Source organism: Cryptomeria japonica, chromosome 10 (genome assembly GCF_030272615.1).
Source record: "Cryptomeria japonica chromosome 10, Sugi_1.0, whole genome shotgun sequence".
Classification (NCBI taxonomy): Eukaryota; Viridiplantae; Streptophyta; class Pinopsida; order Cupressales; family Cupressaceae; genus Cryptomeria; species Cryptomeria japonica.
In genome coordinates, this window is record NC_081414.1 from 624,356,987 (window position 1) to 624,380,058 (window position 23,072).

The 23,072-nt window shown below is 38.4% G+C and overlaps 1 protein-coding gene across 1 annotated transcript in view; it reads left to right on the top strand.

Moving 5' to 3' along the window:
* The window catches only part of LOC131029977 (uncharacterized), a 155,386-nt gene that overhangs the window by 94,932 nt on the left and 37,382 nt on the right, over window positions 1–23,072 (top strand). The window contains exon 3 of the mRNA XM_057960662.2: window positions 4,711–4,870. Within this exon, the coding sequence (XP_057816645.1) occupies window positions 4,711–4,870 (160 nt within the window). The remainder of the gene's footprint in view (window positions 1–4,710; window positions 4,871–23,072) is intronic.

Genomic DNA, 23,072 nt, shown 5'->3' on the forward strand with positions numbered 1-23,072 from the left:
GGATGCCCATTTCTACCACCGCCGGTTGGCGTCCACTGTTGACTACTAACAACATAGGGTCGACCGTGGGGCTTACGACCTCCCTCGTTTTCACTTGTGTGGGTACGGAGTTTAAGATAGCCGTTTTCAATTGCGGCATGGTTTCAAGGAGGTCTTGAATCTTCATGGGTACCTCCATTTGCAATATTTGTCGTAAGATTCTCTCTTCTCCCCTCGTTCATGACGCGCTTGTGGCCTCGTGGCTGTTTTGTCCTTGTGTGGCCATTTCCTTTGTGATCTCGTCCCTTGCTTCCTGCACTCTCTCGGTCTCCGTGCGAGGATCTGGGTATGCAGCCTTTTTAGCCTGTGCCCTTGTGATTGCCAACACTTCTGCCTTCGTAGGTTCGATGTTCAAAATGTTTACTCCTGGCTTCGGGCAATTTGCATCCTCATGGTCGCCTGGCCCACACCATCGGTAGAGGTGCTGAGGGGTGGCTTCCTTCGTGCAATCCCGAGCGAAGTGCCCCCACTGATTGCAGGCCCTACATTGGATCATTGTTCGGCCCTTGGCGTCATACTGGACATGGCTTCGGGTATTGTTATTGTTGTTATTCCTTCCATCGCCGCGTCTGTTGTCCCGGTAACCTCCAATGATGTCGTTGTGTTGGTTTGCTGGGTCGTACCCGCTGGTGCGGATGGTGTGGCCTGCTCGGTGAACATCACTTGCGTATTTCGGGTCTTCATATTGTATGGGCACTCCTTGATGGAGTGTCCCATTACTTGGCAAATTTCGCAAAAGGCCTTCTTCGGGCATGTACCCTTTGTATGTCCTTCCTCCTTGCACTCCGTGCACCACACATCTCCTTTGGTTTGGCTCGTAGAGCCTTTCATCGCTTTAAATTCCCTCATCATATGCTCCATGTCCCTCTGTAGGGCCGTCACTTTCTTTTTCGACCCCTCGTTACCACTCTATTCACTTTCTAAGTCCATAGCCCTGTTGTATGCATCATCGTATGACGAAGGAGGGACTATCTTCATTTTCTTCTTCAAACTGGGTTTTAGGCCTTCTACGAACCACCTCTTCTTGAGTCCGTCGGCCGGCTGACTCTCCATTTTCCCAATTAGCTCCTTCAGGTGCTTTTCGTAGGCACGAACTGATTCCTTATGTCCTTGTTTCGTACTGTATATCTCTGCCACTATTTCATTATCATCCTGGAGTAGGCGGAAATCCTTCTCAAAGGCTTTCCGCAGCGTGTCCCATGTGGCCACTGTAGTTTTATCAATATCCGAGTACCAGTCGATGGCAACTCCTCGTAATGTCACTGGGAATTGTGTCGTCCATTCGTCCTGGTTCGTGACACCATTGGCCATCCATATGGTTTCACAGGTTTTGCATTGCCTTATGGGATCCTCCTTCCCATCACTGGTGAATTTCGGCAGCTTCTGCATATTGGCCCTTGATGGGGGTCATGTCCCCAGAGGTGGCTATGTTTGTCGTGCACCTGCGCCACTCCCTCCTGCGCTGGTGGTGTTTCCTGTTTGAGTAAATAGGGGTACGGTGTTTTGTACCCGCGTGCTTGGTGTGATGGGTCCCAAGAGGGGGTCTTGTCTTCCGTGTGCCTATGCCTACTCCGCACCTACGATCATACGGTTTCCCTCTCCCCTTTCTCACCCTCGTCCTTTGTTTGCTCCCTTCGGTGGTCCTCCGTGCGAGGCATAAGGGATAAGTTCCTGAACTGATCCCAGGTCTCTTCGACCAGATTTCTTCGTAGCCTAGTTTCCTCCAAAAACTCTTCGTGGCTTCTCACCCTACGGTGTTCTGGCGACGCGTAGAAATCTTCTTCAGCTTCTGCACTCCCCGTGACACCTCCTTGGTTCCCTTTGGGCAAGCCTTCGACAGGTCGTCCTTCGGCAAGTTGCCTCAGCCTCCGTCTATGTTCTACTTGTTGTTCCAGAATCAAGGCCCTCTGTGCGGCCTCCCACTCCTCGCTTTGTGCCTTCTTATTTCTATCCTTGTTTAATAAGTTGGGCATTAATTCCCGTACATCTCCATAAATAACCACAACACATAAAAATAGAACACTTCTTTATTAATTCATCCTGTCGGATACAATTTGTGTCAATAGTACGACACCACTATTATAATATAGAATGTTCTTTATTCCTCCTGGAGGTTTAGGGTTCAATTTCCCCTTGGCCTCGTGCCATCACACTCCGCTTCCCAGCGACGACTGTTTTCTTCGTACTGTTGGAGGACTTGTTGGCGTCACTCCTCACGGGCAATCTCCTCTAGGTGAGTTCGTTGTGTCAGTGATGCCTGTGCAAGCAACCAGGGGAGGTGGTTCATCAACCTCTTCGCTGCGGGGCTAACTTCCAGTGTGGTCCACACGGCACTTGTTGGGACATCAGCCTCCGTGGCCTCTCTTCGGACGTAGGTCTCGATGGCCGCCTGAAGCAGGATTGAGAATTCCCTCGTTGCAGTGTCTTCTCCGTCGTAGAGCTCCGTTTGTGCGTCGTCGGCCTCTGGGTTAATCTCACCAACTGGTAGGCCCATCGTGTCCGTATGCCATCCGCTCTTTCCTTTCCCAAGTATGTCTAGGCAACGGCGCCAAATTTTTGCCACATACGGGTAAACGTTTAAATGCAGAAGGTAAATGCATAGAACATAATGAGAATATATTTAAGAACTAGTCTCTGTATTAATTCAACAGTCCATGTACATCAAGTGCTTATAACATCACACCCAGATACGACTATCATGATGCTATTAAGAAGGAAAGGTATGCAATATATAATACCCGAAGGGGTGCGACCAACCGTCGCGTCCAACTGCTCTTCGGGAAGACTAACTGACTGCCGTAACCCATAATTACCGACGACAACATAACATAATGATTGTATGCGGGAAAAGTGGGCTGATAAAACTCAAAATGTGCAAATATGTTATAATACTAGTCCACATACACACAGGACTTCTTGGTGCAAGCTATGGAGTAATAACGTATTACTCAGCTTCCCAAGGTGGGTCCCATGGTTCTCTATCTCACAATGTCCCTCAAACCAATGTTTTGCTCTCAGATTACTGAGCAAAATGGTTCAGGGATGGCAAATGTAAGAACGAGGGATGCACTGATAGTTTTTAGTGTGAAAGGTATGCTAAGCTATGTATGATCTTAGAAATGCAATAAACTAAATGATAAGATGACAAGATTAGTATGAATATTATCCTAACATAATATATTTAGTCTATGATTGAGCTAAAATGATAAAGAAATTATTCTAAACATGCATATTTAGTCTAATTCCTGATCTAAAAGAGGCTAAATGATGAGCATATATGAAATGAGAAAGCTTGAATGTATTTGAGCATAAGTGTGATGCTACAAATTTGAAGGATGATTGTTATGGAGGAATGAGAGCTCTATTTATAGCAAGAATAGGGCAATGGATGGTCAGGATTGAATGGTTTAATCAAGGGTTGAGTTTGAAAGTTGGGGATCCATGTTTATAATTGGCACCAATGAAATGGTGACAAGTGTCAACATAGGGTTGGATTGAGAGAAGGGGTTGGAGACATTGAATGCCTGAGAAGACCTCATGGTTATCTAGAGGCTAAGGGTCAAGTTTAAATTAAGATTACCCACTAGATTAAGAGTTAATCCAAGGATAAACCTTTGTGCAAATGATTAAGAGATAATCATGGTCAAAGCATTAATGGCCTGATGAGACCCTTGGGTTGGATGAAGGTTGAGTCAAAACAAATGTTTTAACCATGTAGGAGGGTTTGAGTTAACCATTAATGGTTATTGGAGACTTTGGGGATTAAGTGGTTGAAGGTTGGAAGCCTTCAATGGTTATCAAAGACTTTGAGGAATTTAGTGGTTGAAGGTTGAAAGCCTTTAATGGTTATCAAAGACTTTGAGGTTTTGAGAAGTGACTTCCCTTTGCTTAGGGATGTGACAAAGTTTAGAGGAGGGGTTAGGTTAATTAGAAGCGATTAAAAGATTCTAGAAGGGATTAGAAAGGGGTTTGGGATTTTGCAAGTGGATGGAGGGATAATAGGATTTAATTGCAATAAAGTATTTTATTCAATTTGGTTGCAATTTGGAGAAATTAAATAAATTAGATTTATTCAATTTAATATAACTATTTAATTAAATTTGAATTTAATTAAAAGTGGATAGGGGGGATTTAATTGAATAAAATAATTTATTCATTAAATGGGTATAGTGAATTTAATTTAAATAAATTGAGTAATTTACTTAATTAAATAGAGGAATGTGGGTTATTTAATTAAATTGGATTTAATTAAATAGAGAAATGAACATAAAATATTCATTTAGGAATATGGTCATTTTTATACGTCTACAATGATTATTCCCGACAACAGCCACCAAGAATCTAAAGTTGTTGTCTAAGTATGAGATTGAAATGCACTTGTAATATGATGAGAAAAACTGGAATTCCTTTATGGTAATGTTATGCTCTGAATGCATAGCCTATTATAAGATTATTTGTGCTAAATGTCAAAGTTATGTGCTAAGTGGATTTTCAATCTATCACTACAATTCAGTTGTTGTCTCACTCTGGATATCACACAGTAAATTTAGGAATTGAAATGCTTCTGGAATTTTTGTTGGACTTGGCATTTTATTTATGATATGGATTAATTCTTTATGCCTCTTGCTTATGTAGTAACTCCTAATCTCTTCTCATATTGCCTCATTGCAGATACTGAAAGAGTGATTGTTGGAGGTGGGCATGCAGCAACCATAGCTGTACGTGGAGCCACTAAAGGTTTAGTCAATGTGTCAGCTATTATTGCTGTTGCTCCTACTTGGGCAGGGCCATTACCTATTGTGTTTGGTCGAGGGTCTGACATGGAGACCAGGTGAACCTTAGAGTTTTATTGCATCGATTCTGTCAAGTTTTGCTTCCTTTAAATAAGATTAACATTAGATTAGACAGAGAAATCTGAATTTAGTGTTCTTTTTTTCGCCTTCATATGATGTTCGTGAACTGTAAATGCAGTTATGAACTAAAATCAGCTTACATAGTCCCTGTATAAAGATGTGACCATAAAAAGGAATTTTCGATATCTCCAAATATTGTCACAGTGTTAGCTAATCTCCAACGAAGCTCTTTCCAGTCCATAAATTTTTTGCCTCCCACAATATTTTCAATGCCTATGAAACTTTGTCATCTGTGGTTCTAGATATCATCCATATCATGGAGACATTAGAGAAGATTCTTAATTCCTTGCTTTTCAGTGCATTTCTTCTCTTGAGTTTTACCATTATACTTGTCAGCTTGTTTCAAAAGACTTTTACAAACGGATAACAATACACATCAGTACAATGGCTCAATAGATAAACTACAAGGACTGGTACCAAATATGACCAGCACCAAACCTATCCATAGACAACTATATCTTGTCATCATCTCTATAGCTGGGTTCATCCAAACCTTTCTAGAGATATTCATTTGTTGACATTCATTTCCTTCCATGGCCGTTTATGTGTGTGTGTATTTCTATTTCAATTTTGAATTCAGGTGTTGGATGAGGGATGATACACAAAATCCTGAAACATAGTAGAGGTTTACTTCTTTTCACCCTTCTTTGCACAGGGGCCCTACTGGTCAAGCATTTACCCACCAAGCATTGGCAACAGCCCTGAAGGGTAGTCCAATGCTTGCTATGCCATGGAAATTTAAGCCTGTAAATGTATGTCCTCTACTATGAGGCTGCCTGTTTCCGAGTAATTACATACATCATTATACATCATTATGCCATAAATTAGTTTATCAATACTAAGGATCAATCGATAATCGTAATACAAGTGATAATTACCATATTCTAGCCCCCAATCTTTACTCCTTTCCTAATTACTAACCCTAATAGAGGATGGGAAATTACTTGTTAAGGCACTAAGAAACCACCTCCACAAATAGGCCCAAGGGTTTCAGGAACACCTGTCTATACCACCACTTGGAATACCTAAGGGTTTCAGGAACACCCGCCCATACCACCTCTTGGGCTCACCTATTTTGGGATGGAATTATTCCACCTTTCCCTTAACAAAACCAACCTACCCTCATGAGGGGCAATATAGGAATGACTAAGGATTAGGTCATTATTATGCTAATCTCTCTGGTATTATGATTATAAGTAAATTAATGAATTTAAATATGATTGTTATATAGATCTGATTACACTATTACTAACACTTATAAATCTAATAAATGTATAGATGTAAGAACAAGTGGAACGTGTACTAATATAGGCTATGTATATTCCCTTATTCCTAACCGAATTCTAATATAATATGACTGTAAGTTTTTAATGCATAAGTAAGACACAACATACCAATCTGTTGTCTCTGTAATGAATCTAATGATTGCATTAATCTGCCTGTAAATGAATACGATCTGCAGAGAGTCTGATCTGCTAGTCATTAATGATCCTCTGCCCCTTCTCTGATCTGCCTTATATACCCTTCATAGGGTAATGAAGAGTTATGTCTCTTTCCTTAGTCACAATCTTCCCCAAAGGTGGCGTGTCTTCTACTTGTTCATTGCCTCTTCATTAAGGAATCGCTGCTAGTTAATAATTGTTTTGAGACAACCATTTGTTGATTAACCTAAGACAACCAACTTTAACACATCGCTGATTATGTCAAGAAGCATCAAATTGAAGGTGTATTTTTATTCATTTATTTCTGTTCTTTCCTTGCTCGAAGACGGGTATGAGACTGTTAATCGGCGGGGCACATGACAACATCATGGAATGATCGAGTCCTTGGGTGTAACTGTCGACTTCAGCATTAGAGGAAATTGTGAAGTCTTATTTCATAAGACGATTTCTTGATATATATCGTCTTCATTGTGGCAGGGTCATGACAGTGTGCCCCTCCCAAGATTGCTTGTCCACAAGCAATTTCAAGTTTGGATGGTTGAAGATTTCTTCTCCTTCCCATGTAGCATCTTCCTGTAGTAGGTCCTTCCATTTGATCAAGAACATGGGAATAGTCTTATTCCTCAATCGCTTTTCCCTCATATTGAGAACTGCTTCCGGTTCCATGATGAACTTACCCTTGTCATCAAGCAGAGGTAACTCTATACAAAGTAATCTGCTGTTCAAAGACCTTTTTAAGTCGGGATATGCGAAAAACATTGTGAATTCTACTGTTGTCGAGCAACTCCAATTCATAAGCTACCTCGCCTATCTTTCTTAGGATTTTGTATGGCCCATAAAATCGGGGATTTAGCTTTTCTGCTCCACTAACCTTGATTGAAGACTGTTTATACAGTTGTAGCCTTAAGAAAACCAAATCTCCAACTTCAAATGTTCTTTCAGTGTGTTTTCGATCAGCACAGATCTTCTGCTGGTTTTGGGCATGGTGAAGATTGTTATAAAGTTTTCAATGGACTCGTCCCAATTGACAAGTGGTGAACTGTATTGTAGCAATATTCACCAAGGTGCAACCATTTTATCCATGCATTTTGTTGGTCAATGACATAATTCCTCAAGTATCCCTTGATCCACTTGTTAACAATCTCCGTTTGACCATCGGTTTGAGGATGGCAACTAGTGTTGGGTGTCAGTTCAGTTCTTGCTAATCGAAAGAACTTTTGCCAAAATAGGCTAAGCAATTGGTTATCTCTATCACTGATGATGTTTCTTGGTAGCCTTAACCCTACCTCTTCATCCAAGCAGCTTTTGGTCCTTTAGCCTTAACCCCACCTCTTCATCCACTTCCACAAGGTTCCTGGAAAAATCTTCCCAAGTTCTATGGAGATGGAAAACAACATCCCGATGAGCATGTCAAATCTTTTTATATGGCATGTGGTGTTCTTGGAGTGGAACATCAAGATGTTGCTGTTCGCTTGTTCGTAGAAACTCTTCAAGGTATTGCAGCCGATTGGTTTTTTAATCTCGCTGCTGGTTCGATTGTATCTTGGAACTTGTTGAGAGACAAGTTCGAGGAACGTTTCAAGCCCGCAGAAGATGAACATGCCTTGCTGGCCCAATTGACCCAAATGAAGAAGGATACCCATGAAGGCATGCGTGAATTCATTGCTAAGTTTAAAAAATTAGCAAATAGAATTCCCACCAATTCTCAACCTACTCCTGAGAATCTTAAGTGCTTTTTCATCAATACTCAGTTGCCAGAGGTCAGTTTCTTCCTAAGGCGAGCATATCCAACAGATTTAGTTGCTGCTCAATCAATGGCTACTGAAATTGAGGACGATTTGATCTTAGTTGGTAAAATCAAAAGGGATCCTAATCGGTCCAAAGGAGGTTCACATATGGAGATTTCATCTTCTAGTTCTACCGACCCAATGGTGCAGAAATTAGCAAATGAACTCCTTGCTTTGAAGAAGCAAGTATCTCAGAATTTCTATCTTACATCGTACAAGGATATCCCAAGGCGGACATATCCTAATGCTGCTGCCAGTTATGCTGCTAAGAATCAACCCAAGCTACCTCCTCCTCCCGAGAGGCTTGCGCTTGAACCACCTCCTTCAAAGGAAATTGTTGGTTATTATGAGACTGATCAAAGTGAGTCTTTTTATTTTGATTATCAGTCTGATGATGTTGCTATTCCTCAAGAAGAAGAAGAAGACACAATTGGCGACTCTACTATACACTATATTCACTATGATGACTCTGTTGCTGCTGAAAGGACTCATAGTCAAGCATTTGCCGTAATGACAAGATCCCAAACACGGTTGGCTCAACAAGAAGAAGCCGCGAAAGTTACAAGTGATTCTCAATTACCTGTTACTATTGCTAAAAGAGGAACACCGGTGCCCTATATTCCAAAGGATGTAGCGAAAAGTCAAGTAAGTAACAATAATCCTCCTTTTGCTTCTTCCATTGATCCCAAGCCCAGTATGCCTAACCTCAAATCACAATTGGACAATGTTCATCCCTCCCTAGCTGGTTCGTTTCAAGCTTTTGACATTATTGATCATGCTAGGAAGACCAAAATTCAAATGTCTGAAGTTGAATATTTACAAGCTAATCCTGATCAATTTGATAGGCTAGCTAAATTTGTCAAAAATAAAGAAACCCCTCCTATACTTGAAAATACTACCCCGCAAGAACCTAAGAATTTGCCCAATCATTTGATAACCATTCCATCAGCTACCCTAGGAAAGATAGAACTCTTTTATATTTCCCTATTGATCAATGGTTTTCAGTTGAGCAATTGTGTCTTGGATTCTGGTGCTTCTGATAATGTCATGCCCGCTAAGGTTGCTCAAGCTTTGGGGCTGACCTTGACCAAAACTTTTGGTCATTGTTATTCCATGGAAAACAAACAAGTGCCTCTTATTGGGCAAATCAAGGATGCTCAATTCGCATTTGCAGCTTTCCCAGACAATAAAATAAAGATGACTGTTTTGGTAGCCGACGTTCTTGCATCATATGGAATGTTACTTGGCCGTAATTTTTGAAAGGATGTTGGAGGAGAGCTCAACATGGATATGACTGAAGCAAGGATACTTGTCAAAGGTATAGTGCATAAGTTAGTTCCTGAAAGAGAGACCAGGTACACGGTTGTCAAGTCTAATGATCACCATGCTCAAATTCTTTTTGAATCTGCAGGTTTTGGGAATTATTATCTTCACATAGATGAAATCTCGGAGTTCACTGAAGATTGGCCTTCTAGCAACTTTGACATTTCACTACTTTCAACAAATGAAAAGTTTGTTGATGTTGAGCAAGACCAAGCATCGGAAGATGGATCTTCCAGTTCATATATCATGGTTGAAGATGCTACATCTATTGTTGCCGATGAAAATGCTCAGTTATATACTCAACAAGAAGAGTTTCACTCTTCTCCTACACAAGAAGAAGGTTCATCTTCTCCTATGGAAGAAGATGACAACTTTTCTTTTCATGATGCATCCGTTCTGGATGAGGGTAGTGTTGACGTGTCTAAAGTCACGGAACTACGACTTCATCCGGCCAACGCAGAATAGAAATGCTAAGAATCCTATCCTCTCTTGAGATAAGGAAATCCCTAATGCTGTGTTAAATTGATCAAAGGGGATGACCCCAATGTTTCGGTTGTCAGGTCTTGACTGTAGGATAGCTTAGTAATTGATGTGATTTGCTGAGAGCACAAGGGGACTTACGATTTTGCAACTAGCTGGTCTGTTGTGATTCTCGAACTGTGTAATAAAATTAAAAGGGAAGGGTTTAGGAGACCTAAAATTAACAAGACTGGTATGCGGGTAGATGGATTCAACATAACCAATCCCTGCTTGGCTAGAATAGCTCACAACCTTGCAAGAACGGTGCAATCTACAAGGGGACTTGGAAGATTTTTCAGACTGCAAACGCACGGCTAAGCACCCAATTCTGGTGCAGCTCAGGCGGACACCTGCAATTGAACTAAGCACAATTCAAAGGCTCAAGTTAACCATACGAAAGGATACACAATCAGTATATCCTCGATGGTATGAGCCTGAATGTATCAAATACTTGCACACCCAAAACAAAAAGATCTATCTAAAATGCTGAAAGAAACCATGCAAACAGGATGAAAACAAGATGATAAACACCAAATCAATGTCTATATATTGATTTCAGCTGCCTATTACAACACTTTCTGCCGCATCTCTATGCTACTGCTAAGATCTAACCTATTCTAACTTCTAAATCTAACTCTCTAACAATCTAACCTTTACAAAAGAAAGGCCTCTGCCTTTTATAGAATTTACAATATGAATCAGAGGCTAGGATGGACTGCATCCCAGGGCTTTGATCTGCCTCCCAGAAATTAGCAGCTTTAACCCATGCCAATTCAATTCTTAGTTATCCAACCAACCATAATTCCAACTACCTACAACTGTTTGACTTTAATTTGGGTCTATCCGGTAGTTGGACATAACTGACCTGTGTTCCCTTTGTTTTAAAATATCTTGCGCAGGATCCACAAGCAGTTTTACAATAAAATAGTTTCAGTTTTTTAGAAACTGAGCTTCTGGAAATAATCCAGCTGTATATTTCTCAGGAATGCATACTTGTTGCATTCAGAGTGTTCTTTGGTCTTTGGTCCTGGTGGTGGACTTTAGCTTGTCGTCCAGCGACACGCTTCCCAATGCTTGGTTCAGATCTTGCGCTCCTGCAGCGCGTTCCTGCATCTTTTTCTTCAACGTTCAATGCCCGACTCCTTGACGTTTCGGGCCTTCTCTTGGTTCTTAAAGACGATGCCTTCGACTTGCGAACAATTAATCTTATCTTAATAAATCAATTTGAAAAATTAAAATTAATTTAACAAATAATAAATTTTAACGTCTGGCTCGAGAAGCTCTTTGTGAGATGTATCTTTTAAATGTCGTCTTTCTCTTCGAACGTGAAATCCGATCCTCGTGCAAGATGTGTGATTTTCACTTTGCTATAAAAAATGGCTAACTTCATTAAAATTTGACATTTTTATTAAAAGGTTGAATTGTAGTGTCTTTTAAATGCGTCCTTTTGATGAATTTTGACCATATTAGGCGAAATGTGAGATTTCCTTTTCAAGTTACTGTTGGTATTATGGATGTGTTGCATTGGTTTTGTCATTGATGTCAACAGTTATCAACACTTATCCTTCTGGAGTTCCTTGGTTATGTTCATCGGCAAGTTCAGTGACTTATGCACAGTCACCGGTATTTGGTTCATCGGCAAGTTATATTGTTCATCGGCACTTAGGATGACTTGTTATCATCTGGAGATCACTTGGTTATGTCAAAGACATGGTTTTGACACTTGACTTCGGTATTCTGGTTATTGGTCTAATCGGGTTGACATATTTGTTGTTACCGGCATGCATTATCTATTCCAGATCTGCACAACACATTATGGAGATGATTTAATCGATTAGTATTGTTGTAATTACATTGAGCTGACATGATGCATCGCATCTTTACTTACTTGTAAATGATTTAATTGTAATATTCTTAGTGAGCCGACCTACACATTTGGCCTTAGGTTTTGGTATATATGTAAGATCTCAATTCTGAGAGTAAAAATATGGTATGTAAGGTTATGGTATTGCAACCTGATATGTGCGAATATTGAAGATCATATGAGCAGACCATAGAGAAGGTTCAAGGAAGGTTTGAAGGTGATTATTAGAGCTTAATTGGTACTGAATCCAACATTGGAGATGCTACTTTGAGCAGTACATTATCATTGAATTTAATTATCCAATTGTAGTCAGTGTGACTCCCATCTTGTGATTGAGCAGTAAGCTCTAGGCGGTTGGCATTTCTGCATTTGCAAACCCCATTTGTATACACATACTATTTGTAGTAGTATCATCTGATTGTGGGTAAGGTTTCCCACCATGGTTTTTCCCCTTACAGGGTTTCCACGTACAAATCTTTGTGTTATGTGTTGTGGATGTTGTTTCTCTTTCTGTTTCATGCATTAAGTTTCATTGGTATTAATATTAACTGTTAATCTGTTAACCGGCATTAAGTTTGGTTTACTGGTATTATGTATCAAGTTTGATTAAGTTATATCTGGGTTGAAATTAATAGACAACTGATTCACGCCCTGCCCCCCCCACCCCCGCCCCCCCCCCCCCACCTCCTCTCAGTTGCCTTCGGGTCCTAACAATTGGTATCAGAGCTAAGTCCTCTTTTTTCAGAAGTTTAACAACTTGAGGAGATTCTATGGAAACTAACTTTTTCAGGAAGGACAGTCCGAAACTTGATGGAACTAACTATGGTATATGGAAGATCAGAATGGAGACACATTTGAATTGCATTGGAAGAGACATATGGGATATTACACAGAATGGCTATGTTGGTCCTAAACCGGGTCAACCTAATCCACCTACATTGGGTAAGGATCAAGAGAATGATTGCAAAGCAAGAGAAACACTTTTGAGCGCCTTGTCAGATCAGCTAATCATGGGATTATCAAATCGATCTATTGCTAAAGCTATCTGGGATAAATTGGAGACATTGAATGAAGGAGATACCACTGTCAAAATTGCAAAACTGGAATGCTTCTGGGTCAGGTATGAAAATTTGAAAATGGAAGAAGATGATTTTTTTTTTGCTTTTATGGAAAGGTTAATGAAATTGTTTTGGGAATACAATGTTGTGGAGGTTCCTTAAGTGAAGATGAAATTGTTTCTAAAGTTTTGAGAGCATTGCCACCGGCATACAAAATGAAAGTAACTACTATTAATGAGTTGAGAACAATGCCTAATACATCAGTATCTAGAGATACCTTGGTTGGAAAACTTTTAGCATTTGAGCTTGAGGAATTTGGTCCTGTTACTGCAATTAAAACAGATTTAGCCTTCAAAGCATCATCATCTGCATCATCATCATCATCTGATAAATCTGATTGGAAAGCACTTTATGCAAGAGAACTTGAAGATATCAGGAGGGAAAATGAAGAACTAGAAGAACTTGAAGCACTATTTGCAAGGAAAATGCCTAAAGGTCCTATTGGAAGTAAGTATGAAGGTAAAGCACCATTTAAATGTTTTAACTGCAATGAAGTTGGTCATATGGCATCTAGATGTCCTGATAGACCTGCAAGATTAAGAGAAGAAGCTAAAAGAACATACAAGCCTAACCCTGAATATCAGAAATACAGATTTAAGAAGAAGAGAGACAAATCATGTTACTATGCTGATCAAGGAGTTACTGATGATTCTGATGAAGAACCAACAGACAATGGATGGGCTTTTGTTGCAATAACAGAAGATCAAACGGCACCTACTGTTTCACCGGTAGAGCAAGCCCTGGCAGTTAAAATTGAAGAAAAGGATGAATGGATTATAGATTCTGGATGTTCACATCATATGACTGGTGATAAAAGTAAATTCTTATCTTTTCAGGAATACAATGGAGGTCTAGTAAGATTTGGAGATGACAAAGCTTGTTTGATTAGAGGAAAAGGCACTATATCTTTTGATGGTAAGCACAATACTGACAACGTTTACTATGTTGAAGGTTTGAAGCATAATCTCTTGAGTGTTGGTCAATTAGTTGAAAAGGGATTTCAGTTACAATTCAAGAATGGTAAATGCAAAATCATGAACAGAACTGGTTTGGAAATTGCAACCGGTAATTAGACAAGAGGTAATATCTTTCATTTGAATAACAATGAAAAGACATGCTTGATTGCACACATTGATGAAAGTTGGTTATGGCATAAAATACTCTGTCATGTGAATTTTGATTGCATTGTAAAGATTAGTTCATCTAAGGCAGTAAGGGATTTACCTAAGAATGTAAAACCTCATAATCCAGTATGTAAGGAATGTCAAATGGGAAAGCAAGTTAGAACAACTTTTACGAGTATTTCTAAGAAATCCAATGATGTTCTTGATTTAATTCATACTGACTTATGTGGTCCAGCAAGAACAAGAAGTCTACAGGGAGATAGATATTTCATGCTAATCATTGATGATTATTCTAGAATGTGTTGGGTTACTTTTCTCAGGGAGAAATCAAAAGCTTTTGGGACATTCAAATTATTCAAGGCACTTGTAGAGAATGAAACCGGTAAGAAAATCAAATGTTTAAGATTAGATCAAGGAGGTGAATTTACATTTAAGGAGTTCAATACATTTTGTGAAGTGAATGGAATTAGAAGACAACTATCAGCACCCCAGACACCTCAACAAAATGGAGTTGTGGAAAGGAAGAATAGAACTATGCTAGATGCAGCTAGAAGCATGATATCATAAGCAAATCTACCTCATGTGTATTGGAGAGAAGTAGTGAATACAACGGTTTACATTTTTAACAGAGTTCACATCAAAGGTGAAACCGGTAAGACACCCTATGAATTATGGTTTGGTAATATTCCTACTCTTAAGTACTTCAGAATATTTGGAAGCAAATGCTACATTAGGAGAGATGAGTATATTGGTAAATTTGATCCTAGAAGTGATGAAGGTATATTTCTTGGTTATTCATCTAAGAGCAAAGCATATAGATGTTTTAATAAAAGATTGCAGAAAATCATTGAGAGTGCAAATGTGAAGATAGATGAACACTTTAGAGGAAATTCAAGGTCTATGGATTCTGAACCGGCAGTTGAGATGATCATAAATGAACCTATACAGAAAGCACCGACACAAAATGTTGATCCAGTCACATCGGCATCATCAGAGAATTCCACAGTGACTGAAGAACAACAGCAAGTGAACACACCCAGATATGTAAGACTGAATCACTCTGAAAGTCAGATAATTGGGAATAAGTATCAAGGAGTTATGACAAGAGGAAGACTGGCAAATGAAGAGGTATGTTTAATTTCTCAAATTGAACCAGCATCTGTTATTGAGGCATGTGAAGATAAACATTGGATTAAAGCTATGGAAGATGAATTAGAACAAATTGAAAAGAACAATACATGGACATTGGTTCCTGTTAAGATATAGCCCTCGTGAATCTAACTGATGGTAAATTGGTTATTATATATATATAGTTATTAAATTGATGCTTGAAAGTCATTCTGGAGAGTGATATATTAACAGAGCATACAGTTCGGAAATTAAACATAAACAAACTAATTGTTATGAACGGTTGCCTCCGTAGGGGCATGTCCATACGTGGCAACTGCCACGTAGGGGCATGTCCATACGTGGCAACTGCCACGTATGGACATGTCCCTACGTAGGCAACCTTTCCTCTTGTATTTAAACTGGATTCAATGATGGAGACGATCAATAACTCACAGCAATTAGTCTTCCAGAATCACTGTCATTATTCTTCGATCCATATTTCACAACATGGTATCAGAGCCAGCATATTAAGAGAATAAATTAGACAGCCATATTACTCATAAGCATTTATCGGAAGTAAATAACAAATCGACGCAGAGGCTATATACGCAAAGGATATATCTGACTAAGAAAATATTCAAAATGTCAAGTAATATGAGAGTGGAAGATAGACTCGAAGGAGCCTCCAACTTCGTTTCCTGGAAGATACGAATCATTGCCATTCTTGAAGAACTAGAATTAGAGTCTTACATAGAAGAAAATCTAGACATGCCAAATGATGAACCAGAGAAATCTACCTGGAAAAGGCGTAATAATAAAGCAAAGAAAATAATTATTGATTCAGTCAAAGATCATATTCTTCCATCTATAGCCAGACTGCCTAAAGCATATGAAGTATTTAAAACCATTAAAAATACATATGAAGTTGACAATGCGAGCAAAATGTTAACCTTGAAACAACAACTTTTAAACATAAAGATGAATAAAGATGATACAATATCTACATACTTTTCAAGGATATCTGAAGTAAAAGACCAATTACAAACTATTGGAAATGAGGTAGATGATCAAGAAATCTCTCTCATAGCCCTAAGAGGATTAGCAATTTCATGGGAATCCTACATTCAATGTATTAGCAAAACACCCCCCTTACCCAAATTTGAACAACTTAAGAATGAGTGCATTCAAGAGGAATCTCGACTAATCTCAAGAGGATTAGGGCCAAATAAAGAAGGAGAAATCCAAGCACTTAATACAAATACCTTCAACAAAAAGAAAAAGTTCTCCAAACGGAAGAGAGGAAATAAAAACCATCAAAAAAGAGATATGTCTAAAATTCAGTGTTACAAATGCGACAAATATGGGCACACTCACAGGAATTGTCCAGAAAGGAAGAAAACACAAGCTACTCTAGCCGAAGTCAAAGGAGAAAAGTCACTTTTCTTCTTAGCCCTATCAAGCGAAATAAATACAAATAAAAACACTTGGATCGTAGACAGTGGAGCATCAAGGCATATAACTGGATTCAGGAATCAGTTTGAAACACTTAACGGGCACTCAAGTGAAGAGGTTACTATTGGAGATAACTCCACATATCCTGTGAAAGGAATTGGGACGTGTACTATCAAACTAAGAAATGGAGTATTTCTACAATTAAAGGATGTTCTGTTTGTACTTGGAATAAAAAGAAATCTAGTCTCAATCTCAGGCCTAGCTGATCAAGGATATCGGGTTACCTTCAATGAAGATAAAGTTCTACTCTGGCCTAAAAATACAAATATCAAAAATGCCATAACAGTAGGTTCAAGAGATGGTAGCCTATACAAACTATGCAGTGATCAAAAGGAAGCACTAAATCTTGAAGTTTCAAATAATAATGAATTATGGCACAAAAGATTAGGACACCTAAGATATAGTGCTCTATCCACCATAAAGAAGATTACTTCAGGACTACCCCAACTAAAATTTGAACACACAGGCATTTGCAAAGGATGTGCCTTGGGAAAGAATGTGAAAGTTTCTTTTCCCTCAAGCGAGCACAAATCAAAAGTTATTTTAGAACTAATTCACTCAGACCTATGCGGTCCCATGTCAACACCATCCCTAACTGGATCCTTATACTACATAATCTTTGTTGACGACTACTCTCGAAAAACATGGATATATTTTCTAAATTGCAAAGACTCAAATGAAGTACTATCTAAGTTCAAAGAATTCAAGGCACTAGTGGAAAACCAGTTAGGGAAGAAAATTAAGGTGTTAAGATCTGACAATGGGGGAGAATATACATCTGACAACTTCAAAGACTTTTGTAATTCTGTTGGGATTAAGAGGGAGTATACTATACCATATAATCCACAACAGAATGGAGTAGCAGAAAGAAAGAATAGAACCATAATTGAAGCAGCAAAAGCCATGATGCATGACCAAAACTTACACACTTCATTCTGGGCAGAAGCTTCAAATACAAAAGTCTACATTCAAAACAGATGTCCGCACTCAGTTCTAGAAAACATAACTCCTGAAGAAGCTTTTACAGGGAACAAACCAAACTTAAGTCATTTAAGGATATTTGGCTGTTTCGTATATATACATGTTCCTAAAGAAAAGAGGACAAAACTAGAACCATCTACAAAAAGAGGTATCTTCATTGGCTATAGTGAAAATACTAAAGGATATCGCATTTACATTCCAGGAAAAAAATCTATTGAGATAAGTAGAGATGTAACGTTTGAAGAAAACACTACACTCAAAGAACCCGAGGATGATAACATTACTAAAGAAGAAGAAGATCACATAACCGAGATTGAGAGGGAGAATATCATAGAAAATTCCGAACCTTCAGACACTGAGAGGGAGGACATCATAAGAGCTTCTGAACCTCTTGTTGATGAAAATATTGGAACACTCAATAACAAGAAAAGACCTCTATGGGCAAGGAAAATGATTGAAGAGAATAATGTAGAACCAAATGAAATTTCCAAAGAAAATAAGAGAACAAGAACTCTAAAATGTTATGCTGCACTTCTAACCGAACTCACAAATTCCGAACCAACAAATGTCAAAGAAGCCTAATCAAAACAGGCTTGGAAAGATGCTATGGTTGAAGAATATCAATCTATACTAAAAAATGATGTTTGGGATATAGTGCCTAGACCAAAAGACAAATCAGTTGTCTCATCCAAATGGTTATTCAAGATCAAATATGCATCTGATGGCAGCATTGAAAAACATAAAGCTCGCTTTGTGGCCAGGGGATTCTCTCAGAAAGCAGGAATTGATTATGAAGAGACATTTGCCCCAGTTGCTCGGTATACGTCAGTAAGAACAATCATTGCAATTGCAGCATCCAAAGGATGGAAAATTCACCAAATGGACGTAAAGACTGCCTTCCTAAATGGTTCAATTGAAGAAGATGTATATATAGAACAACCAAAAGGATTCACCATACGTGATAAAAATTACTATGTTTGTAAACTAAAGAAAGCTCTCTATGGGCTAAAACAAGCATCTAGGGCCTGGTATGCAAGGATAGACAACTATCTCTCCAAACTAGGGTACTCCAAGAACCTAGCAGATCCCAACATCTACTTCAAGGCTTCAAATGGCAATATGTTGGTCCTTTATGTGGATGATCTTTTGATAACAGGAGAGGATAATCTCATTGTGAAATGTAAGCAAGATCTGGCAGCAGAGTTTGATATGAAGGATCTAGGGCTTCTACATTATTTTCTAGGATTAGAAGTATGGCAGAAGAAAAACTACATCTTCCTAAATCAAGGAAAGTACACCACAGATATTCTAACTAGATTTGGGATGATGGAGTGTAAGCCACTAGCTACACCAATGGAAACTAATTTGCACAAGCTGAAAATTGAGGTAGAAGATTCAGAACCTACAGATCCCACACTCTACAGACAAATCGTCAGTTCACTCATGTATTTGGTAAATACTCGTCCTGATATCTGCTATGCTACAAATGTATTAAGTCACTTCATGTGTGAACTTAAGAAGATACATCTAATGGCTGCTAAACACATTCTAAGATATTTACGAGGCACAATCGGACTTGGCTTAAAGTATGAAAATGTTGAGATTCAACTTGAAGGATATTCTGATTCTGATTGGGCCGGAAGTACCACTGACCGTAAAAGTACTACAGGGTGTTGCTTCAGTCTTGGTTCTGCTATGATATCTTGGTTCAGCAGAAAACAGTCAGCAGTTGCACAAAGCTCCACCGAAGCAGAATAAATGGCAGCCTCCATGGGAGCTCGTGAAGCGGTATGGCTAAGAAAGTTATTATTTGGATTATTTGGAAAAACTCTGAATTCAACAATAATTCACTGTGATAATCAGAGCTGTATCAAGCTCTTAGTAAATCCAGTTTGTGGAGAATATATGGCAGCCTCCATGGGAGCTCGTGAAGAGGTATGGCTAAGAAAGTTATTATTTGGATTATTTGGAAAAATTTTGAATTCAACAATAATTCAGTGTGATAATCAGAGCTGTATCAAGCTCTCAGTAAATCCAGTTTTTCACAATCGATCCAAACATATTGAGATCCCTTATCACTACATAAGAGATATGGTAGATCGAAACGTCATAAAACTAGTGTACATCAATACTGAAGAACAAAATGCTGATATCTTCACCAAGCCACTTGCAAGATTGAAGATAGAATACTTTAGAAGTAAACTTGGTATGACTAGATTATAATTGAGATTATTAGGATGAAATTCCTACCATGTGTAATTTGTTCATGAATAAATAAATGAAATGTATATTGCAATATTCTAACTGTGTTCAAGAAGATGAGGATCTTCTTATGTTTAAGGTTACTATTTCAAGGTGACGATCTTGACAATAGTTGACCAAGTGTCAAGATTGACTACATTAAGTTGTTGTCCCGGACTGTACCGGATATCTTGATCCTAAAGTATGTGATCATCTCATGATTGACTTCTTAAGTGATTGTCCCGGACTGAGCCGGATATCATGATATTGAGTTTATTGTCATGACAAGACTATATTAAATGTTGTCCCGAATTGTGTCGGAAGTCATGACAGAATATGCTCCCAAGAAAATTACTTAGATCCACTCCTGCTAAGAGGGAGTGTTAAGATATAGCCCTCGTGAATCTAACTGATGGTAAATTGGTTATTATATATATATGGTTATTAAATCGATGCCTGAAAGTCATTCTGGAGAGTGATATATTAACAGAGCATATAGTTCGGAAATTAAACATAAACAAACTAATTGTTATGAACGGTTGCCTCCGTAGGGGCATGTCCATATGTGGCAACTGCCACGTATGGACATGTCCCTACGTAGGCAACCTTTCCTCTTGTATTTAAACCGGATTCAATGATGGAGACGATCAATAACTCACAACAATCAGTCTTCCAGAATCGCTGTCATTATTCTTCGATCCATATTTCACAACAGTTCCCCGGCCTAAAGATAAAAATGTAATTGGAACTAAACGGGTATTCAGAAATAAACTTAATGAAGATGGTAAAGTAATCAGAAACAAAGCAAGATTAGTGTGTAAAGGATATTCACAGAAAGAGGGAATTGACTACAATGAAACCTTTGCACCGGTATCTAGAATTGAGGCAGTCAAGTTATTTCTTGCATTTGCAGCACACAAGAACTATAAAGTATATCAAATGGATGTTAAATGTGCATTTCTGAATGGTGATCTTGAAGAGGAAGTTTACATTGAACAGCCTGATGGATTTTCATTAACAAATGATAAAGATATAGTTTGTAGATTAAAGAAAGCTTTATATGGATTAAAGCAAGCTCCTAGAGCTTGGTATGCTAGATTGGACAAATATCTTTTGAAGCTTGGTTACACTAAAGGTAATGCTGACAACAACTTATATTTCAAAGTGACTAATGAAGACATCTTGCTTATTGAAGTTTTTGTTGATGACATCATTTTTGGAGGAGAAGATGGATTGTGTAAAGATTTTTCTAATAAGATGCAGGAAGAATTTGAAATGTCTATGATTGGGGAGATGAAATTCTTTTTAGGATTGCAAATTTCACAGACTGATAAAGGTATATTCATATGTCAAACAAAGTACCTGAAGGAACTACTGAAGAAATTTGGTATGGAAAACTCTAAACCGGTAAGTACTCCTATGACTACAACTGATAAACTATCATTAAAGGATGATTTAGCTCCTGTTAACCCGACAAGATACAAATCTATGATTGGAGGTTTACTATATTTGACACAAACAAGACCTGATATAATGAATGCAGTGTGTATTGTTTCAAGATTTTAGAGTAATCCTAGAGAAAATTATGAATCAGCAGTGAAAAGGATTTTCCGGTATTTACAAGGCACAACAAATCTTGGTCTATGGTATCCTAAAGATGAAAATTTTGATTTATGTGCATACACCGATGCTAATTGGGCAGGAGATATAGATGACAAAAAGAGCACCACCGGCGGGGCATTCTTTCTTGGTAGCAGATTGATTTCATGGTTGAGCAAGAAATAGAGTTGTACATCATTATCAATTGCAGAATCAGAATATGTTGCAGTAGCAACTAACTGTACTCAGGTATTATGGATTAAACAAATGTTGAAGGACATAAAGGTAAAATGCAAAGAACCTATAATTATTTATTGTGACAATTCAACAGCAATTGATATATCTAAGAATCCGTTATTTCACTCTAAAACTAAACATGTTTCTATCAAATATAATTTTCTAAAAGAGAATGTTGAAGCAAAAGAAGTGAGATTGGTTTATGTGAATACTAAAGAGCAGATTGCAGATATCTTTATTAAGCCTTTGCCTAAGGAAACTTTTGAATATCTCAGAGAGCAGCTTGGGGTTATACCCTCACTGGTAGAGACCTAGATAGTTAATGCTTGGCATCAAACCGACAGAATTTACAGAGAAACCTTTTTCCGGCTTTAATGGAGGAGAGCTACTTCTCAGGGGGAGTAGTTGGTTATAACAATTGATATTTGTAATTGGTTCTATGAACTGGTTGTATCTGGTATTTGTATTGCTTTGGCATTTGATGTCAAAGGGGGAGAGATATCTATGAAAAAACATTATCCTTTGGGGAGAGACTATTCATTGGGGGAGAGATTTTTACTCTCTGCATTTGTATTTTGATTTCTGGTATTGATCTATTTGGGAGGTTGTTGGTTTTTGGTTTTTGGCATTTCTGCTTTGGCACTTAGATGGTTTTTCCATCTTATGTTTCCATCAATGTCAAAGGGGGAGATTGTTGGTATTATGGATGTGTTGCATTGGTTTTGTCATTGATGTCAACACTTATCAACACTTATCCTTCTAGAGATCCTTGGTTATGTTCATTGGCAAGTTCAGTGACTTATGCACAGCCACTGGTATTTGGTTCACCGGCAGGTTATATTGTTCACCGGCACTTAGGATGACTTGTTATCATTTGGAGATCACTTGGTTATGTTGAAGACATGGTTTGGACACTTGGCTTTGGTATTCTGGTTATTGGTCTAATCGGGTTGACATATTTGCTGTTACCGACAAATTGGTCTAAGTTATTGACCGACATGCATTATCTATTCCAGATCAGCACAACACGTTATGGAGATGATTTAATCAATTAGTATTGTTGTAATTACATTGAGCCGACATGATGCATCACATCTTGACTTGTAAATGATTTAATTGTAATATTCTTAGTGAGCCGACCTACACATTTGGTCTTAGGTTTTGGTATATATGTAAGATCTCAATTGTGAGATGTAAACATATGGTATGTAAGGTTATGGTATTGCAACCCGATATGTGCGAATATTGAAGATCATATGAGCA